Genomic DNA, 21,297 nt, shown 5'->3' on the forward strand with positions numbered 1-21,297 from the left:
AGAATATCTATGAAAATGATGAAATTGAATGATCAGTATCTTACTGTTTTGTTCGATTGTCTGTTTCCTGATCATCCAGGAGATCTCTCACTCTTTGAGTGACGTAGTTTTGGAATGGAGAATTCTCGTCTGATTGAAGGAATAATTCTTTGTCGAAACGGAGTATGAGGTCTGAAGCAGCACTCCGTAATGCTGTCGAACTGTCTCTTGCCATCACAATAGCTAAACTTTTTTCGAACATCAACCTTCCCACACATGTTGTTAACTCCATATTCTGCAGAGACTAAAAATAATTGCTTAAATATAACACTTATTAAGTTGAGATATTTCTTTTCTATAAAGAAAATACAGACGGACCTCTATTTAACGAATTCTCTAAATCCCGATAAAAAGTTCGTTATGTGGAAAATTCGTTAAAGAGAAAATCACAATTTGAAATACTTAAACAACACAAAAGAGGTTTTAAATTCATAAACACAAGACATAATTAAAATCGAAATGGATGCACCTTTTTTTTGTAAATTATTATCTATTATCGAATTGTTTCAAATGGTTTTAACATTTTATCAGATGAAGGTCTTCATCATTTCCTCACAATTTATTGCTGTATTGATTTTATTTTTCACACTGTCCAAAAATTACGATTCAGTTAATGTTTCTGTGGTTGCAGCTTCAATGGAAATACAGCATCGTTCATTTCGCGGTTCTCTCTAACAAGGGAAACTAGGGAAGTGTGACTCGCCAATTTTGAAATAAACTAGTGGGATGTATGCCTTATAAGGAATAATTTTAGGGGGTAACATTCGTTTCGGCCCATAGAAGGTCCTGTGAGAGATAAAAAATAATTCAATATATAGAAAAATCGGTATTTTATTACTTCAAAGCAGACTATTAGTTATTGTAATTGTCTCATACTCCAATTAATTTTTGTTACTTTCACGTACTATATAATGCATATTTATTGTTAAAATTGATTTCAAAAATTTATATATCTGTAGTTTTTCAAAAAAACCCGTTAGGTTAATTTAAAAAAAAAAATTGACATTAATTTTTTTTCATTTTTTTTTCAAAAAACTTTCTAAATTAATTGGAGTATGTAATTGCGAATTAATTAATTAATTTATAATTAATTTATAATTAATTAACAATTAATTAATAATTAGCAATTAATTAATTTTCTGATTAATTTATTAATTAGCAAATTAATTAATTACCCGATTAATTACAAATTAATTGGATTTTGAGACAATTACAATAACTAATAGTCTGCTTTAAAGTAATAAAATACCGATTTTTCTATATATTGAATTATTTTTTATCTCTCACAGGACCTTCTATGGGCCGCAACGAATGTTGCCCCCTAAAATTATTCCTTATAAGGCATACATCCCACTAGTTTATTTCAGAATTGGCGAGTCACACTTCCCTAGTTTCCCTTGTAAGCTGTACCCATATTTTTCTAAGTTCTTCTGTCGTCTTCCGCACTTTCTCCGCGCTGACTAAGAATCCAGCTTTAGCGAAACTGTTACGAATAATACGATATGTAACATCATAGTTCCATGTTTTGGAAATTTCTGTTATGATTTCTCGCAAATTGTTTTTTTGGCATAGATTCCGGTATGAAATGCAAATAAAAATGGAAAGGGATTTTACCGCTTTCTCTTAAAGTGGCTGCGAAAATCAATTGAAGGTCATTTCCCCCATAAAATGCGTTAACAAGTTTGAAATGTTCTGAATTATTTTGGGAAATAGGGAAGTGCATCTCAAAGAAAAGTCGGTTAAATAGAAAATTCGCTTCGCAATTTTGAAAGTTATTTTACGAAGAAATTTCCAAAATGTTCTTAGTTCCTCGAAAAAAATCGCAAAATCGAGTAATTTGCAAAATGGAAGTTCGTTAAATAGAAGTCCGACAGTCTAAATAAATTACATTTACTGATTATATTCATCTCTCTTAAAGTAACTGGGTAAAAATCTCTCACGTGTTGTTGAAAATTTTCCTTTTCACTATTCATATTTAGCTTTCAAAAACCTTTTAATTTCTGACTTCCGATTTTTAAAAATTCTTTTTTTTCGTATACTGACAGGCGAAACCGGAAGTATAGTCCCGAAGTGTAACTAAAATATTTTGTTATGCATTGATTGTTTTAACTTTTTTTTAAATTTGAATAAATTACCTTCTAAAAAAGAAATAAAACACATTTTCAGAAAAAAAATTTTCACATAATAAATTTTTTTCCGCATATTTTTCGTATATTTCAAAATTTTTTTGCATTTTAGGAAGAACGTTGACTATGAGAAAAACCCCTTACGCCAAAACTTTTTGCAAAAAAATAAATAAAAAAGAAAGATAAAATTCGTCGAAATTTCGCATGCAGAATTTGTATAATGTTAGCAATGTTATAATTTGTTATTTTCATCAAGCTTTAAGTAAGACTATTTAGAATTTTTCCTTAAAAATTCAATATTATACATTAATTAGTTTAATTTCATTGTCTTTTTGAAATTTTTTTGTGATATGTGTTGAAAAATCTCAGGTTGATCTAGAAAAAAAAATGATTTTGAAACTTACGCACCACAGTTTGTTGTAGAACCATTAAAATGATTTGTATTTTGTAAGATCTCATTTCACCTAAATATGAAAATTTTTTTACAATTTTTTAACACCCTTAAATTTTTAAACCACATTTCAGGACCCTTTCGAACCAAATAAAAAATTAAAATTTTAATTAAGCCTTTTTTAAATTATTCCAGTTTAAAAATTTGATTAAACCAGTTGGATACCTTAACATGTGATCACTCCAGCCAAGAGTAGAAGAAAAACAATAACTAATAAAATATGGTAGATCAAAATTGTGTTGATTGTTGACTTACCTTTAGAACTGATAATCTTATCTGTTCCGGTGCTTCATTATTAGAAGCACATCCCATTAACTTTTCGAGTCCATCGGGCTTCAGAGTCAGGAGAGCATCCCCCATATTATTTATAACCTATTTTAAAAAACAATCCTCATTTAATAAATGCAAAAGTTATTGTTTTACTCCGAAACGAATGTTCTTTTTGGTAATTAACCACTTTACATATAGACATTTGGAACCAGCTGGGCAGACTAGTCGTTTAATGTATACGGAAAAAAATATTAGAAGGAATAGTATTACTGAGAAAATTACAAACCTAATATAGGACATTAATATATACATAATACAATTTTAAAATAAAAATTATTTTTATAAGATGTGTTCAATTTTAAATTGTTCCATAATTACGTCAATTCGTTAAAAAATGAAATGTAAAGAAAAAATACCTTTAAGTAACGGGTCAAATCTTCAATATGTTCTGATTCAGGAACGCAAAAGCTGTCGATTGCATCAGTCAAATAAGTAGCAATGTTTGTTAAATATTCCTGCGGAAGAAAAGAAAATGTGGAACGAGAGATGATTTTTACTTGACACATCTATTTCAAAATAATGGAATAATTAAAAAAATTCGACTTAAAAAGTCTTATTTTATTAATTTATTTTTCACTTTCTTAAATTAAATTACAAATTTAAAAAGTCAAATCTATATATTTCAGAGTATTTTTAGACATTAGAATAATCAAAACGAAGCATAAAGTAATTCGACAATTTGTTTTTTAAAAAAAATAAATAAATAAAAATAAATGAAAAAAGAAAAAAAATGCTAGAATAAAATTTTATGTTATCCAAAATATTAGAATACTTCATTATATACACGAAAATTCAATATTGAATGTAGAAAAAAAAGTTACTTAATATTTGGAAGCTTTGATAATTGCTCGATCTTGCAAGGAATAAGTAAGCGTTCACATTAGCCGAAATAAACGTAATGCTCACCTTTGTTTGTAAGAAAAACTTTTTTTCCCTTTTACTATTCCTGTCAAATTATTTAAGAGAGCCGCGATGGCTCAGGGAACAGAGCATTCGCTTTCCAATAAGGTGAACCGGGTTTGAATCCCAGCGATGACAGGACGATACGAATTACGCATCCCACTTGCACCATCATGAGTTAGAGTCCCTTTGCCGTCAGGCTAACCGTCGTGGGAGGTTTTCCTCTTCATGCAACACAAATGCGGGTTAGTTCCATCAAAGAGTCCTTCACGAAGGAAACTTTCTCCCAATGCTTGATCCAGAAGTTTCCTTGTCTTCTGTATTAGGTTCAAAACTACATAGTTGAACATTAGTAGTCGTATACTCCAACAAAAAATTGGGTAGGCAGTTCAACTACGGTTATAAAATAAAATGTAAGTAAAACCAAACAATGGAAACCGGGCTGCTGTACTTAACCTTTAAACATATCAAAGTTGAGAATACCAGGCAAGTTTAAAGCTGGTAATGACATTTACATTCTAGCCTTGCTATTATCCTATTTAATCAGATTATTATATACAGTGAAACCTGCCAAGTTGACCACCTGGTTGCAAGCTGGACACCTGCATAAGTTGACCTCAATTATCAAGAACGGAATTTTTCCTATATAACATAAAGAAGCAAAACCTTTTAACTTGACCACCTGTTTATCTTGTATGCTGATCACTGAAATAAGTCAATTTTGTATAGGAGAATTATGAAATTCTATTCTAAAACCCTCAAGTTAATCAGAAAAAAAAAATTCAGAAAATTTTCTGTCATTTTGCAATGCATGTTAAAATTTCACTTGGTTGGTGAAAAAGCTAATCTAAACCCTTTTGTGAGTTGACCATCTGGGGAAACTGTAGGGGGTCAGCTTTTGACCATTTCCTTCATTCAAAACATTGGGCTGATGTAAAGTCTAAACAACAGCGCCAAACAACTATGAGGGAATATTTTTGTAACAAATACGTTTGTAAGTGTAGTAATAACAGAATAAATTTTAAAGTGTTCAAATAATTTTGTTTTGTTAAAGTTTTCAAATTACATGTTTTCGTGTCCGTTTCATGTTTTCGTTTATTTTTATTGAACACTTCATATGCATAACTAACGAAATAATTTTTTTTTTAAAAAGTTAGTTAAATATTAGAATTATATGTAACAAATTGAAGTTCATTCAAGTTTAAACACATTGCTTAAGATATTCATTAGGCTATTTGCTAAATAAAATGTTTAAGTCAAGTAAATTTTTTTTAAAATATATAACAACATGATATAGGAAACGAAGAAGTAAACAACGACCCACCCCCTCTATAAGTTGCCCACTTGTCTAAGTTGACCACTAAAACAATTCCCCACAAGTGGTCAACTTACACAAGTTTTACTGTATAATGAAAGGTGATCTTTGCCGTCAGCCTGGTTTTTGTGGATTTCCTGAAACGCAAATGCGGGTTAGTTCCATCAAAGAGTCCTACATGGAGGGAACTTTTTCCCAATACTTGATCCAGAAGTTTCCTTGTCTTCTGGATTGAGTTCAAAATGGCAAGGCTACGGAGTTTGAACGCTATTAGTAGTAAACCCGGCTGTTCAACGACGGTTATAAAATAAAATTGGTATAAGATCTGGTGTATTACAAATCTATAAGGTGAATACAAATATTTCTTAAGAATAAAATCATGTTTATGCACTTCATCATCATTTGATTACCAAAAGAAACATACTTTTGTTACTAAATATCTTTTTCTAATCCATCAAACCCCAGACAATCTTAATTTGTATCATAGTTTGTTTTACAATCGTAAGTGGTTTTGTTTTTGGAACACAGCGTTGAATTTTAAATTTATGAAGACGCCTTAATATTTTCGGTTCCTTCTATCTTATTTTCTAACATACTTTTTAAGTACGCCTTCAGTTATCTCTGGTTGACTTCCAATCTCTGGCTGTAACAAAGCAAGCTTGCTGTACTTCCGTGACCAGCTAATTCACCAGATCTTAACCATATTCAAAATTTATGGGGGATAGTAAAGAAGATGAATCTAACTGAGATAGTAGTCTACTGAGTGAAGTGCTCTACTTGACTCACTACTTGGGTTCATGAGGACCAAAAAAAAAAAATTAAAAAAATGCTTAATTCATGAAAGATTGTTTAATTGCAATGATCAAAAGCGATGTTGCAGAATATTAGGTAACTTTTTTTTCTCCATTAATAATTGAATTTTAGTATTTATAATGAAATATTCTAATAGTTTGGACAGTATAAATTTTATTCTAATATTTTTTTAAAAGTTAACAGTCGAAACTAACTTGTGCTTTATATAGATTTTTTTAAAGTTAAAAAGTACTTTGAAATATATAGACTCAACTCGCTAAATTTGTAATTTAATTTAAATAAGAGAAAAACAAATTAATAAAGTAAGATACTTTTTAAAGTCGAATTTTTTAATTATTCTAATTTTTTTGAATCAGTGGCATACTTTGTGTGTTCCATGATGATGGGTGTGACGAATCATTGTTCCAAGGGTCATCCAACACAAACTCAAAGATGTTTCTTTGCACGTAGTCTGAAAATAAAGAAGATTAAAAAATATATTTTAACATCAAATTATATATCATTCATAATATTAAGCACGATAGTTTCCAGATTTGGGTTACACAAAATTACGCATAATTTTAATACTGTAAAAAGCATGTTTATATAGAGAAAATAAGTTTTTTTTGTTGATTTCGTAAGCTAAAATATCGTCTCCACTTATAAGTTAGCTTAATTTGGGGTCACCCATTAATATTGAGTCCTTGAAAATTCGATCATTAGATCAAAAATTATTCAGAGTGGTATGTTTCTTTTTTCCGCACTGTGATGCTTTTTCGATGAACTGTTTAATTCCTAAATTACAACTTAATATTTATATTAGCATTTTCTGCTATCTATGACATCAATAGCTGTTGCACTTTAGTTTATTTTCTTCTTGGAAAAGTTTGTTACTACTTGCAAACTTGTTGGTAAACCATTTCTTTTCTTTTTCTAAGTACAGAGCTCTTCAATCTGTAGCAGTCTATCCTAGATATGTAGTTTAAATCGAAATATAATAAAAGAAAATCTATATCGTTTAAATAGGATTTACGGTTTATTTTACTTTTTTGCTTCCAATCCTATAGAACTATCTAAACGAACCCGAAAATATTAATGTAAATTATTATTTTTTTGAAAGTAATTTATAATAATAATATAATAATAATTAGAACATTTTTAACTTATAATAAAAAAAAAGTCTTACATTGAAATTTTTACAAGATGATTCCTTTCTAATTCAAATATTTTTTTTAAACAATTTCCAGCAAATATTTCTCTAATTGCTAATAACGTTTGCAATCTTAACCACCTTCTAATTTGAAATAGCTGTTATATTTGTAAAATCACATCCTGAAGCTCTCTAAATTTGATGTTTAATAATTTTACGAAATTGTGCGTAGGAACTCTTTATGTTAAGTTAACACCAATATTGCAAAGAGCTCACACCAAAATCATGCACATGATTTTGGTGTAATCCAAGGTTTCAGATTAGGGTAATGTGCATAGAATAGAGCTGATTGTCACAGTTTCAAGATTAAAAAGGTTTAAACGCATAACTAACCTTTTCAGGTTTACATTAGAAGTTTTTTGCTGACAAGATGACTAAGGTGTTAGAGGGATCGCTTCCGAATGAGAAGAACCGTGTTTGAATCCCAGCGATGGCTGGTCGAAAAAAATCCGCATCCGGCTTGCACCGACTCCAGTGCTAACGTGGAATATCCTCAGTGGTAGATGAATCAGGGTTTAGAGTCCCTTTGCAGTCAGGCTAAGCGTGGGAGGTTTTCCTCGCCATGTAACGCAAATGCAGGTTAGATGCATCAAAAAGTCTTTCACGAAGGTAAATTTCTCTCAATACTTCATACAGGTGTTTCCTTGTCTTCTGTATTGAGTTCAAAATGACAAGGCTACGGAGTAGAACATGAGTGATCATAAACCCGAAAATTGGGTCGGCTGTTCAACGACGGCTGTAAAAAAAAAATGAAATGAGATATACGTACAAGAATTGAGCGGAGAGTTGGTAGCGAGGCTTCACGTATCTTGCTCCACAAGTAGAAAACATAATTCATGTAGGTTGATGATATCTCTCCTTTCCTCATCAGAAGGTTGAGTGAGTCTAGACACTCTTCAGTGCTGCAGTGCAGGAGGGCATCACTCAGATAAGACATTCCCAAAGCCTTCAAAAAAAAAAAATTTTTTTTTTCCAATGGACAATGTATTGAAATATCACGATCTAATATAACATAAAATCACCCCTTGTCTCCATTAAGTGCTTGCTTAGCCCCATCGTAACAGGCGCTTTATTCTATACTAGTGGGCTGCGCCCCCTGCTCGCTAACGCTCGCCAACCCCCGAAAAGTGCTACGCAATCTTATATGGTTTGCTTCGCAAACCAAGCTCGCTTCGCTCGCTACTAACTTAGGTACATTGCAAATGCACAAAATTCTAAGAATTCAAAACAATCATTCAAATCCATATAACAACTTTTTTTCTTAAAAAAATTACATCTTTTTAGTAAGTACTGAGTCCTTAAAATAAATTTGAATTCAAATAAATGACATGTAATTCGTTAAATCTATTAGAAATGTGCTATAGTATAAAATCTTAAGATAAAATTTCTAAAACTGATATCTCTTTAAAAAGATTAAAATTTCGGCTATAATTAAGTCTATTAAAAATTTAAATAAGTGAATTGCAATAGAAAAACCTGCATAAACAAATAAATTCTAGTAAAACAAATAAATTCGTGATATAAATCAAAAATTGTCAAATAAATTCGTAATACATAAATTCGTGAAAAAAAACGCTTTCGACAAAAAACCAAAATGGAGATCTATCGACAAAGACTTCTGCCTAGCTTATGCTCTCCCTGGTTATTTCAGTTTCCGTTTTTAAAAGCGCTATATGTTGAGCCATCTTCGCTAGATTTGGCATGTGACATTTTTATCGGTAATCATTGGTCTATTTTCTAGCGTTGCCATGCGGGGAGTTGTAATGAGGCTTATTTTTATCGCCGTGTAAGAGAAATATATATATAGATACGCACACTAGTGTAAGAAATTATTAGGATTTTCGGATTGGTCGATTACTAGTCTAGAACTACTGGACCGATTTTAATGAAATTTGATCTATAGATACAAAACAATATAAACAATATACATCTCAGATAAGACATGCCCAAAGCCTTAAAAAAAGAATTTTCTTCCTAATGGACAATGCATTAAAATATCACGATCTAATATGACATAAAATCACCCGTTGTTTCCATAAAGTGCTTACTTAGCCCCATCGTAACAGGCGCTTTATTCTATATACACACACTAAGGTAAGAAATCATGAGAATTTTCGGATTGGTCGATTGCTAGTCTAGATTATCTAAACCAGCCAATTGGATTAACTAAAACAGTCAATCTTAGAATTAACTAAAGCAGTGAATCCTGGTTCTAACCAAAACAGACAATTCTAAGATAAATTAAACTTGTCAATCCCAGGATTAAATTAAATCAGTCATTCCAAGGATTAATTAAACCAGTCAATCTTGGTAATAACTAAACCAGTCAATCCTGGAATTAACTAAAACAGTCAATCCTAAGCAAGTTTTTCCAATGGACAATGCATTAAAATATCACGAACTATTGACATCAAATAACACTTTGTTTCCATAAAGTGCTTACTTAACCTCATCGGAACGGGCGCTTTATTAAATATACACACACTAGTGAAAGAAATTAAGACAATTTTCGGACTTGGTCGATTACTAGACTAGAACTACTGGACCGATTTTAAAGAAATTTGATCTGTAGATACAAAGCATTACAAACAATATACATCTCAGATAAGGCATGTCCAAAGCTTAAAAAAAATAATTTTTTTCCCCAATGGACAATGCATTAAAATATCACTATCTAATATGACATCAAATTACCCTTTGTTTACAAAAAGTGCTTACTTAACCCCATCGGAACGGGAGCTTTATTCAACGCACACACGATAGTGCTAAGAAATTAAGAGGATTTTCGAACTCGGTCGAAAAATATATATAACAATACACAGACAAATAACCATTCAAAAATTGCTATTTTGAGTATCAAAAATCAAAATTTAAATTTTTTTATTTCTCATTACCAAAACCAGTGATTTCACGATTTAACTATATCGGACCATCGTTATCATAATTAACCAGACAAACCTAGGATTAACTAAACTAGTCAATATTTGGATGGCCTAGGATCCTAGGACCGATCAATCCTAGGATTAACTAAACCAGTCAATTGGAGTAACTAAAACAGTCAATCTTAGAATTAAATAAAACAGTCAATCCTGCGATTAACTAAACCAGTCATTCCTAGTCAAGTTTTTCGAATGGACAATGCGTTAAAATATCACGATTTAATATGACATCAAATCACCTTTTGATTCCATAAAGTGCTTACTTAACACCATCGGAAAATAACCATTCAAAAATAGCTATTTTGAGTATAAAAAATCAAAAGTTACATTTTTTATTTCTCATTACCTAAACCTGTCAATTTTTGATTTAACTAAACCGGACCATCATTATCTTAATTAACCAGACAATCCAGGATTAACTAAACTAGTCAATCCTTGAATGACCTAGGATCCTAGGACGCTTCAATACTAGGATTAACTAAACCAGCCAATTGGATTAATTAAACCGGTCAATCCTGGAATTAATTAAACCAGTCAATCCTAGTCTAATTTTTCCAATGGACAATGCATTAAAATATCAAGATCTAATTTGACATCAAATCACCTTTTTGTTTCCATTTAGTGCTTACTTAACTACATCGTAACGGGCGCTTTTTTTAATATACACACACTAGTGTAAGGAATTATAAGAATTTTCGGGCTTTATCGAACAATATACATAACAATACAAAAACAAATAACCATTCAAAAATTGCTATTTTGAGCATGAAAAATCAAAGGTTACATTTTTAATTTCTCATTTCCTAAACCAGTTAATTCCAGATTTAAATTAACCGGACCATCATTATCATAATTAACCAGACAATCCAAGGATTAACTAAACTAGTCAATCCTAGGATGACCTAGGATCCTAGGACGGATCAATACTAGGATTAACTAACCCAGCCAATTGGATTTACTAAATCAGTCAATCCTAGGAGTAACTAAACCAGTCAATTCTGAATTAACTAAACAATCAATCCTGGGATTAACTAAACCAGTCAATTTGTGATTAACTAAACCAGTCAATCCTAGTCTAATTTTTCCAATGAACAATGCATTAAAATATCAAGATCTAATTTGACATCAAATCACCTTTTGTTTTCATTTAGTGCTTACTTAACTACATCGTAACGGGCGCTTTTTACAATATACACACACTAGTTTAAGGAATTATAAGAATTTTCGGGCTTTATCGAACAATATACATAACAATACAAGAACAAATAACCATTCAAAAATGGCTATTTTGAGCATGAAAAATCAAAAGTTACATTTTTAATTTCTCATTACCTAAACCAGTTAATTCCAGATTTAACTTAACCGGACCATCATTATCATAATTAACCAGACAATCCAAGGATTAACTAAACTAGTCAATCTTTGGATGACCTAGGATCCTAGGACGGATCAATACTAGGATTAACTAACCCAGCCGTTTGGATTAACTAAACCGGTCAATCCTAGGATTAACTAAACTAGTTAATCCTGGGACTAACCAAAACAGTCAATCCTAAGATAAACTAAACTAGTAAATCCTGAACTAACTAAACCAGTCAATCCTAGGATTAACTAAACCAGTCAATTCTAAGATTAATTAATCCAGTCAATCCTAGGAGAAACTAAACCAGTTAATTCTAAGATTAATTAATCCAGTCAATCCTAGGAGAAACTAAACCAGTCAATTCTGCATTAACTAAACAATCAATCCTGGGATTAACTAAACCAGTCAATTTGTGAATAACTCAACCAGTCAATCCTAATCTAGTGTTTCCAATGGACAATGTATTAAAATATCAAGATCTAATTTGACATCAAATCACCTTTTGTTTCCATTTAGTGCTTACTTAACCCCATCGGAGCGGTTGCTTTATTCAATATACACACACCAGAGTAAGAAATTATGAGAATTTTCGAACTGGGTCGATTTTTTAGTCTGCAACTACTGGACCGATTTTAATGAAATTTGATCTGTAGATACATAACAATACAATACAAAAACAAATAACCATTCAACAATTGCTATTTTGAGTATCAAAAATCAAAAGTTGCGTTTTTTATTTCTCTTCATCTAAATCAGTCAATTCTCGATTAAACTAAACTGCACAATCATTATCCTAATTAACCAGACAATCCTAAATTAGTAAATTAACTAAACTGGTAAATCCTTGGATGACTTAGGATCCTAGGACCGATCAATACTAGGCTTAACTAAAGCAGCCAATTGTATTAACTAAAACAGTCAACCCAGGGTCTAAACAAAACAGTCAATCCTAAGATAAACTAAACTAGTCAATCCTAGGATTAACTAAACCAGTCAATCCTTGGAGTAACTAAACCAGTCAATCCTAGGAGTAACTAAACCCGTCAATCTTGAGATTTACTATACCAGTCAATCCTAGGATTAACTGAACCTGTCAATCCTACTCAAGTTTTTCCTATAGACAATGCATTAAAATATCACGATCTAATATTACATCAAATCACCCTTTGTTTCCATAAAGTGCTTACTCAACCCCATAGGAACGGGAGCTTTATTCAATATACACTAGTGTAAGAAATTAAGAGAATTTTCGGACTTGGTAGAACAATATACATAACATTACAAAAACAAATAACCATTCAAAAATTGCTATTTTGAGTATCAAAAATCAAAAGTTACATTTTTAATTTCTCTTTACCTAAACCAGGTATTTCTAGATTTAGATAAACTAAAAAATCATTATGAAAATTAACCAGACAATCTTAGTATTAACTAAACTAGTCAATCCTTGGAAGACCTAGGATTCTAGGACTGATCAATACTAGGCTTAACTAAACCAGCCAATTGGGTTAACTTAAAAAGTCACTCCTGGATCTAACCAAAACAGTTAATCCTAAGATAAACTAAACTAGTCAATGCTAGGTTTAACTAAACCAGTCAATCCTAGGATTAACTAAACCAGAAAATCCTAGGATTAACTAAACCAGTCAATCCTAGGAGTAACTAAACCAGTCAATTCTGAATTAACTAAACAATCATTCCTGGGATTAACTAAACCAGTCAATTTGTGATTAACTAAACCAGTCAATCCTAGTCTAATTTTTCCAATGGACAATGCATTAAAATATCAAGATCCAATTTGACATCAAATCACCTTTTGTTTCCATTTAGTGCTTACTTAACTACATCGTAACGGGCGCTTTTTTCAATATACACACACTAGTGTAAGGAATTATAAGAATTTTCGGGCTTTATCGAACAATATACATAACAATACAAGAACAAATAACCATTCAAAAATGGCTATTTTGAGCATGAAAAATCAAAAGTTACATTTTTAATTTCTCATTACCTAAACCAGTTAATTCCAGATTTAACTTAACCGGACCATCATTATCATAATTAACCAGACAGTCCAAGGATTAACTAAACTAGTCAATCTTTGGATGACCTAGGATCCTAGGACGGATCAATACTAGGATTAACTAACCCAGCCGATTGGATTAACTAAACCGGTCAATCCTAGGATTAACTAAACTAGTTAATCCTGGGACTAACCAAAACAGTCAATCCTAAGATAAACTAAACTAGTAAATCCTGAATTAACTAAACCAGTCAATCCTAGGATTAACTAAACCAGTCAATTCTAAGATTAATTAATCCAGTAAATCCTAGGAGAAACTAAACCAGTCAATTCTAAGATTAATTAATCCAGTCAATCCTAGGAGAAACTAAACCAGTCAATTCTGCATTAACTAAACAATCTATCCTGAGATTAACTAAACCAGTCAATTTGTGAATAACTCAACCAGTCAATCCTAATCTAGTGTTTCCAATGGACAATGTATTAAAATATCAAGATCTAATTTGACATCAAATCACCTTTTGTTTCCATTTAGTGCTTACTTAACCCCATCGGAGCGGTTGCTTTATTCAATATACACACACCAGAGTAAGAAATTATGAGAATTTTCGAACTGGGTCGATTTTTTAGTCTGCAACTACTGGACCGATTTTAATGAAATTTGATCTGTAGATACATAACAATACATTACAAAAACAAATAACCATTCAACAATTGCTATTTTGAGTATCAAAAATCAAAAGTTGCGTTTTTTATTTCTCATCACCTAAATCAGTCAATTCTCGATTAAACTAAACTGCACAATCATTATCCTAATTAACCAGACAATCCTAAATTAGTAAATTAACTAAACTGGTAAATCCTTGGATGACTTAGGATCCTAGGACCGATCAATACTAGGCTTAACTAAAGCAGCCAATTGTATTAACTAAAACAGTCAATCCAGGGTCTTACCAAAACAGTCAATCCTAAGATAAACTAAACTAGTAAATCCTGAATGAACTAAACCAGTCAATCCTGGGATTAACTAAACCAGTCAATTCTAAGAATAATTAATCCAGTCAATTCCAGGAGAAACTAAACCAGTCAATCCTTGGAGTAACTAAACCAGTCAATCCTAGGAGTAACTAAACCCGTCAATCTTGAGATTTACTATACCAGTCAATCCCAGGATTAACTGAACCTGTCAATCCTACTCAAGTTTTTCCTATGGACAATGCATTAAAATATCACGATCTAATATGACATCAAATCACCCTCTGTTTCCATAAAGTGCTTACTCAACCCCATAGGAACGGGAGCTTTATTCAATATACACTAGTGTAAGAAATTAAGAGAATTTTCGGACTCGGTAGAACAATATACATAACATTACAAAAACAAATAACCATTCAAAAATTGCTATTTTGAGTATCAAAAATCAAAAGTTACATTTTTAATTTCTCTTTACCTAAACCAGGTAATTCTAGATTTAGATAAACCAAAAAATCATTATGAAAATTAACCAGAGAATCTTAGTATTAACTAAACTAGTCAATCCTTGGAAGACTTAGGATTCTAGGACTGATCAATACTAGGCTTAACTAAACCAGCCAATTGGGTTAACTTAAAAAGTCACTCCTGGATCTAACCAAAACAGTTAATCCTAAGATAAACTAAACTAGTCAATGCTAGGAATAACTAAACCAGTCAATCCTAGGATTAACTAAACCAGTCAATCCTAGTCAAGTTTTTCCCATGGACAATGCATTAAAATATCACGATCTAGTACAACAAATCACCCTTTGTTTTCATAAAGTGCTTACTTAACCCCATCAGACGAGAGCTTTATTCAATAGACACACACTAGTGTAAGAAATTAAGAGAATTTTCAAACTTGTTTGATTACTAGTCTAGAACTACTGGACTGATTTTAATGAAATTTGATGTGTAGCAATACTATACAATACAATAACATAACAATACAATACAAAGGCAACTATCGATTCAAATATTGCTATTTTGAGTATCAAAAATCAAAAATTATATTTTCTATTTCTCATTACCTAAGCCAGTGAATTCTCGATTTAATAAACCGCACAATCATTATCTAAATTAATCAGACAATCCCCAGATTATTTAAACTAGTCAATCCTCTGGATGAAAAAGGATCCTACGACCGATCAATCCAAGGAATAACTGAAACAGGCAAATGGATTAACAAAAACAGTCAATTTTAGATTTAACTAAAACAGGCAATCCTGGGACAAACCAAAACAGTCAATCCTAAGATAATCTAAACTAGTAACTCCTGAATTAACTAAACCAGTCAATCCTAGGATTAATTAAACCAGTCAATCCTAGGATTAACTAAACCAGTCAATCCTAGGAGTAACTAAACCAGTCAATTCTGAATTAACTCAACAATCAATCCTGGGATTAACTAAACCAGTCAATTTGTGATTAACTAAACCAGTCAATCCTAGTATAAATTTTCCAATGGACAATGCATTAAAATATCACGATCTAATTTGACATCAAATCACCTTTTGTTTCCATTTAGTGCTTACTTAACTACATCGTAACGGGCGCATTTTTCAATATACACACACTAGTGTAAGGAATTATAAGAATTTTCGGGCTTTATCGAACAATATACATAACAATACAAAAACAAATAATCATTCAAAAATTACTATTTTTAGCAAGAAAAATCAAGAGTTACATTTTTAATTTCTCATTACCTAAATCAGTTAATTCCAGATTTAACTTAACCGGACCATCATTATCATAATTAACCAGACAATCCAAGGATTAACTAAACTAGTCAATCCTTGGATGACCTAGGATCCTAGGACGGATCAATACTATGATTAACTAACCCAGCCGATTGGATTAACTAAACCGGTCAATCCTGGGATTAACTAAACCAGTTAATCCTGGGACTAACCAAAACAGTCAATCCTAAGATAAACTAAACTAGTAAATCCTGAATTAAGTAAACCAGTCAATCCTAGGATTAACTAAACCAGTCAATTCTAAGATTAATTAATCCAGTCAATCCTAGGAGAAACTAAACCAGTCAATTCTGAATTAACTAAACAATCAATCCTGGGATTAACTAAACCAGTCAATTTGTGAATAACTCATCCAGTCAATCCTAATCTAGTGTTTCCAATGGACAATGTATTAAAATATCACGATCTAATTTGACATCAAATCACCTTTTGTTTCCATTTAGTGCTTACTTAACCCCATCGGAGCGGGAGCTTTATTCAATATACACACACCAGAGTAAGAAATTATGAGAATTTTCGGACTGGGTCGATTACTAGTCTGCAACTACTGGAATATTTTAATGAAATTTGATCTGTAGATACATAACAATACAATACAAAAACAAATAACCATTCAACAATTGCTATTTTGAGTATCAAAAATCAAAAGTTGCGTTTTTTATTTCTCATTACCTAAATCAGTCAATTCTCGATTAAACTAAACTGCACAATCATTATCCTAATTAACCAGACAATCCTAAATTAGTAAATTAACTATACTGGTAAATCTTTGGATGACTTAGGATCCTAGGTTCGATCTATACTAGGCTTAAATAAAGCAGCCAATTGGATTAACTAAAACAGTCAATCCAGGGTCTAACCAAAACAGTCAATCCTAAGATAAACTAAACTAGTCAATCCTAGGATTAACTAAACCAGTCAATCCTAGGAGTAACTAAACCCGTCAGTCTTGAGATTAACTATACCAGTCAATCCTAGGATTAACTGAACCTGTCAATCCTACTCAAGTTTTTCCTATGGACAATGCATAAAAATATCACGATCTAATATTACATCAAATCACCCTTTGTTTCCATAAAGTGCTTACTCAACCCCATAGGAACGGGAGCGTTATTCAATATACACTAGTGTAAGAAATTAAGAGAATTTTCGGACTTGGTAGAACAATATACATAACATTACAAAAACAAATAACCATTCAAAAATTGCTATTTTGAGTATCAAAAATCAAAAGTTACATTTTTAATTTCTCTTTACCTAAACCAGGTAATTCTAGATTTAGATAAACCAAAAAATCATTATGAAAATTAACCAGACAATCTTAGTATTAACTAAACTAGTCAATCCTTGGAAGACCTAGGATTCTAGGACTGATCAATACTAGGCTTAACTAAACCAGCCAATTGGGTTAACTTAAAAAGTCACTCCTGGATCTAACCAAAACAGTTAATCCTAAGATAAACTAAACTAGTCAATGCTAGGTATAACTAAACCAGTCAATCCTAGGATTAACTAAACCAGAAAATCCTAGGATTAACTAAACCATTCAATCCTAGGAGTAACTAAACCAGTCAATTCTGAATTAACTAAACAATCATTCCTGGGATTAACTAAACCAGTCAATTTGTGATTAACTAAACCAGTCAATCCTAGTCTAATTTTTCCAATGGACAATGCATTAAAATATCAAGATCTAATTTGACATCAAATCACCTTTTGTTTCCATTTAGTGCTTACTTAACTACATCGTAACGGGCGCTTTTTTCAATATACACACACTAGTGTAAGGAATTATAAGAATTTTCGGGCTTTATCGAACAATATGCATAACAATACAAATAACCATTCAAAAATTGCTATTTTTAACATGAAAAATCAAAAGTTACATTTTTAATTTCTCATTACCTAAACCAGTTAATTCCAGATTTAACTTAACCGGACCATCATTATCATAATTAACCAGACAATCCAAGGATTAACTAAACTAGTCAATCCTTGGATGACCTAGGATCCTAGGACGGATCAATACTAGGATTAACTAACCCAGCCGATTGGGTTAACTTAAAAAGTCACTCCTGGATCTAACCAAAACAGTTAATCCTAAGATAAACAAAACTAGTCAATGCTAGGAATAACTAAACCAGTCAATCCTAAGATTAACTAAACCAGAAAATCCTAGGATTAACTAAACCAGTCAATCCTAGTCAAGTTTTTCCCATGGACAATGCATTAAAATATCAAGATCTAGTATAACATCAAATCACCCTTTGTTTCCATAAAGTGCTTACTTAACCCCATCAGACGAGAGCTTTATTCAATAGACACACACTAGTGTAAGAAATTAAGAGAATTTTCAAACTTGTTTGATTACTAGTCTAGAACTACTGGACTGATTTTAATGAAATTTGATGTGTAGCAATACTATACAATACAATAACATAACAATACAATACAAAAGACAACTATCGATTCAAAAATTGCTATTTTGAGTATCAAAAATCAAAAATTATATTTTCTATTTCTCATTACCTAAGCCAGTGAATTCTCGATTTAATAAACCGCACAATCATTATCTAAATTAATCAGACAATCCCCAGATTATTTAAACTAGTCAATCCTTTGGATGAAAAAGGATCCTACGACCGATCAATCCAAGAATTAACTGAACCAGGCAAATGGATTAACTAAAACAGTCAATGTTAGATTTAACTAAAACAGTCAATCCTGGGACAAACCAAAACAGTCAATCCTAAGATAAACTAAACTAGTAAATCCTGAATTAACTAAACCAGTCAATCCTAGGATTAATTAAACCAGTCAATCCTAGGATTAACTAAACCAGTCAATCCTAGGAGTAACTAAACCAGTCAATTCAGAATTAACTAAACAATCAATCCTGGGATTAACTAAACCAGTCAATTTGTGATTAACTAAACCAGTCAATCCTAGTCTAATTTTTACAATGGATAATGCATTAAAATATCACGATCTAATTTGACTTCAAATCAACTTTTGTTTCCATTTAGTGCTTACTTAACTACATCGTAACGGGTGCTTTTTTCAATATACACACACTATTGTAAGGAATTATAAGAATTTTCGGGTTTTATCGAACAATATACATAACAATACAAAAACAAATAACCATTCAAAAATTGCTATTTTGAGCATGAAAAATCAAAAGTTACATTTTTAATTTCTCATTTCCTAAACCAGTTAATTCCAGATTTAACTTAACCGGACCATCATTATCATAATTAACCAGACAATCCAAGGATTAACTAAACTAGTCAATCCTTGGATGACCTAGGATCCTAGGACGGATCAATACTAGGATTAACTAACCAAGTCGATTGGATTAACTAAACCGGTCAATCCTGGGATTAACTAAACCAGTTAATCCTTGTCTAATTTCTCCAATGGATAATGTATTAAAATATCACGATCTAATTTGACATCAAATCACCCTTTGTTTCCATAAAGTGCTTACTTAAAGTACACGTGTAAGAAATTAATAGAAATTTTCAAACTTGTTTGATTACTAGTCCAGAACTACGGGACTGATTTGATTTTAATGAAATTTAATGTGTAGATACATAACAATACAAAAACAACTAACGATTCAAAAATTGCTATTTTGAGTATCAAAAATCAAAAATTATATTTTCTATTTCTCATTACCTAAGCCTGTGAATTCTCGATTTAACTAAACCGCACAATCATTATCATATTTAATCTGACAATCCCCAGATTATTTGAACTAGTCAATCCTTGGATGAAATAGGATCCTTGGATCGATCAATCCTAGGATTAACTGAACCAGGCAAATGGATTAACTAAAACAGTCAATGTTAGATTTAACTAAAACAGTCAATCCTGGGACAAACCAAAACTGTCAAGCCTAAGATAAACTAAACTAGTAAATCCTGAATTAACTAAACCAGTCAATCCTAAGATTAACTAAACTAGTCAATCCTTGGATGACCTAGGATCCTAGGACGGATCAATACTAGGATTAACTAAACCAGCCAATTGGATCAACTGAACCGGTCAATCCTGGGATTAACTAAACCAGTTAATCCTAGTCACCTTTTGTTTCCATTTAGTGCTTACTTAACACCATCGAAGCGGGTGCATTATTCAATATACACACACTAGAGTAAGAAATTATGAGAATTTTCGTACTTGGTCGATTACTAGTCTAGAACTACTGGACGATTTTAATGAAATTTGATCTGTAGATACAAAAACAAATAACCATTCAAAAATTGCTATTTTGAGTATCAAAAATCAAAAGTTACATTTTTAATTTCTCTTTAACTAAACCAGTCAATTCTAGATTTAATTTAACTGGACCATCATTGTCATAATTAACCAGACAATCCTAGGATTAACTAAACTAGTCAATCCTTGGATGACCTAGGATCCTAGGACCGATCAATACTAGGTTTAACTAAACCAGCCTATTGGATTAACTAAAAAAGTCAATTTTAGAATTAACTAAAACAGTCAATCCTAGGGCGAATCAAAACAGTCATTCCTTAGATAAACTAAACTAGTCAATCCTGGGATTAACGAAACCAGTCAAAGATTAACTAAATCAGTCAATCCTAAGTCTAACCAAAACAGTCAATCCTAAGATAAACTAAACTAGTCAATCCTGGGATTAACTAAACCAGTCAAAGATTAACTAAATCAGTCAATCTTGGGATTAACTAAACCAGTCAATCCTAGTCAAGTTTTTCCTGTGGGCATTAAAATATCACAATCTAATATGACATCAAATCACCTTTTCTTTTATCCTAGGATCCTAGGACTTAACTAAACCAGCCAATTGGATTAACTAAAACAGTCAATTCTGTGTCTAACCAAAACAGTAAATCCTAAGATAAACTAATCTAGTCTATTCTAGGACTAACAAAATCAGTCAATCTTATTATCAAATAAACTAGTCTATCCTTGGATGTCTTAGGATGCTAAGACCGATCAATACTAGGAATAAATAAGCCAGCCAATTGGATTAACTAAAACA

General features: G+C 31.5%; 1 protein-coding gene across 1 annotated transcript in view; it reads right to left on the reverse strand.

Annotated features, from left to right (window-relative positions):
• The window catches only part of LOC107443823 (apolipoprotein B-100), a 93,964-nt gene that overhangs the window by 50,316 nt on the left and 22,351 nt on the right, over window positions 1-21,297 (reverse strand). The window contains exons 8-12 of the mRNA XM_087166510.1: window positions 7,933-8,109; window positions 6,339-6,425; window positions 3,303-3,401; window positions 2,872-2,988; window positions 45-283 (exon numbers count right to left, since the gene is read on the reverse strand). Coding sequence (XP_087022636.1) covers window positions 45-283; window positions 2,872-2,988; window positions 3,303-3,401; window positions 6,339-6,425; window positions 7,933-8,109 — 719 coding nt within the window. The remainder of the gene's footprint in view (window positions 1-44; window positions 284-2,871; window positions 2,989-3,302; window positions 3,402-6,338; window positions 6,426-7,932; window positions 8,110-21,297) is intronic.

This window comes from Parasteatoda tepidariorum, chromosome 6 (assembly GCF_982258835.1).
Source record: "Parasteatoda tepidariorum strain Cologne lab strain chromosome 6, Ptep-v5.0, whole genome shotgun sequence".
Classification (NCBI taxonomy): domain Eukaryota; kingdom Metazoa; phylum Arthropoda; class Arachnida; order Araneae; family Theridiidae; genus Parasteatoda; species Parasteatoda tepidariorum.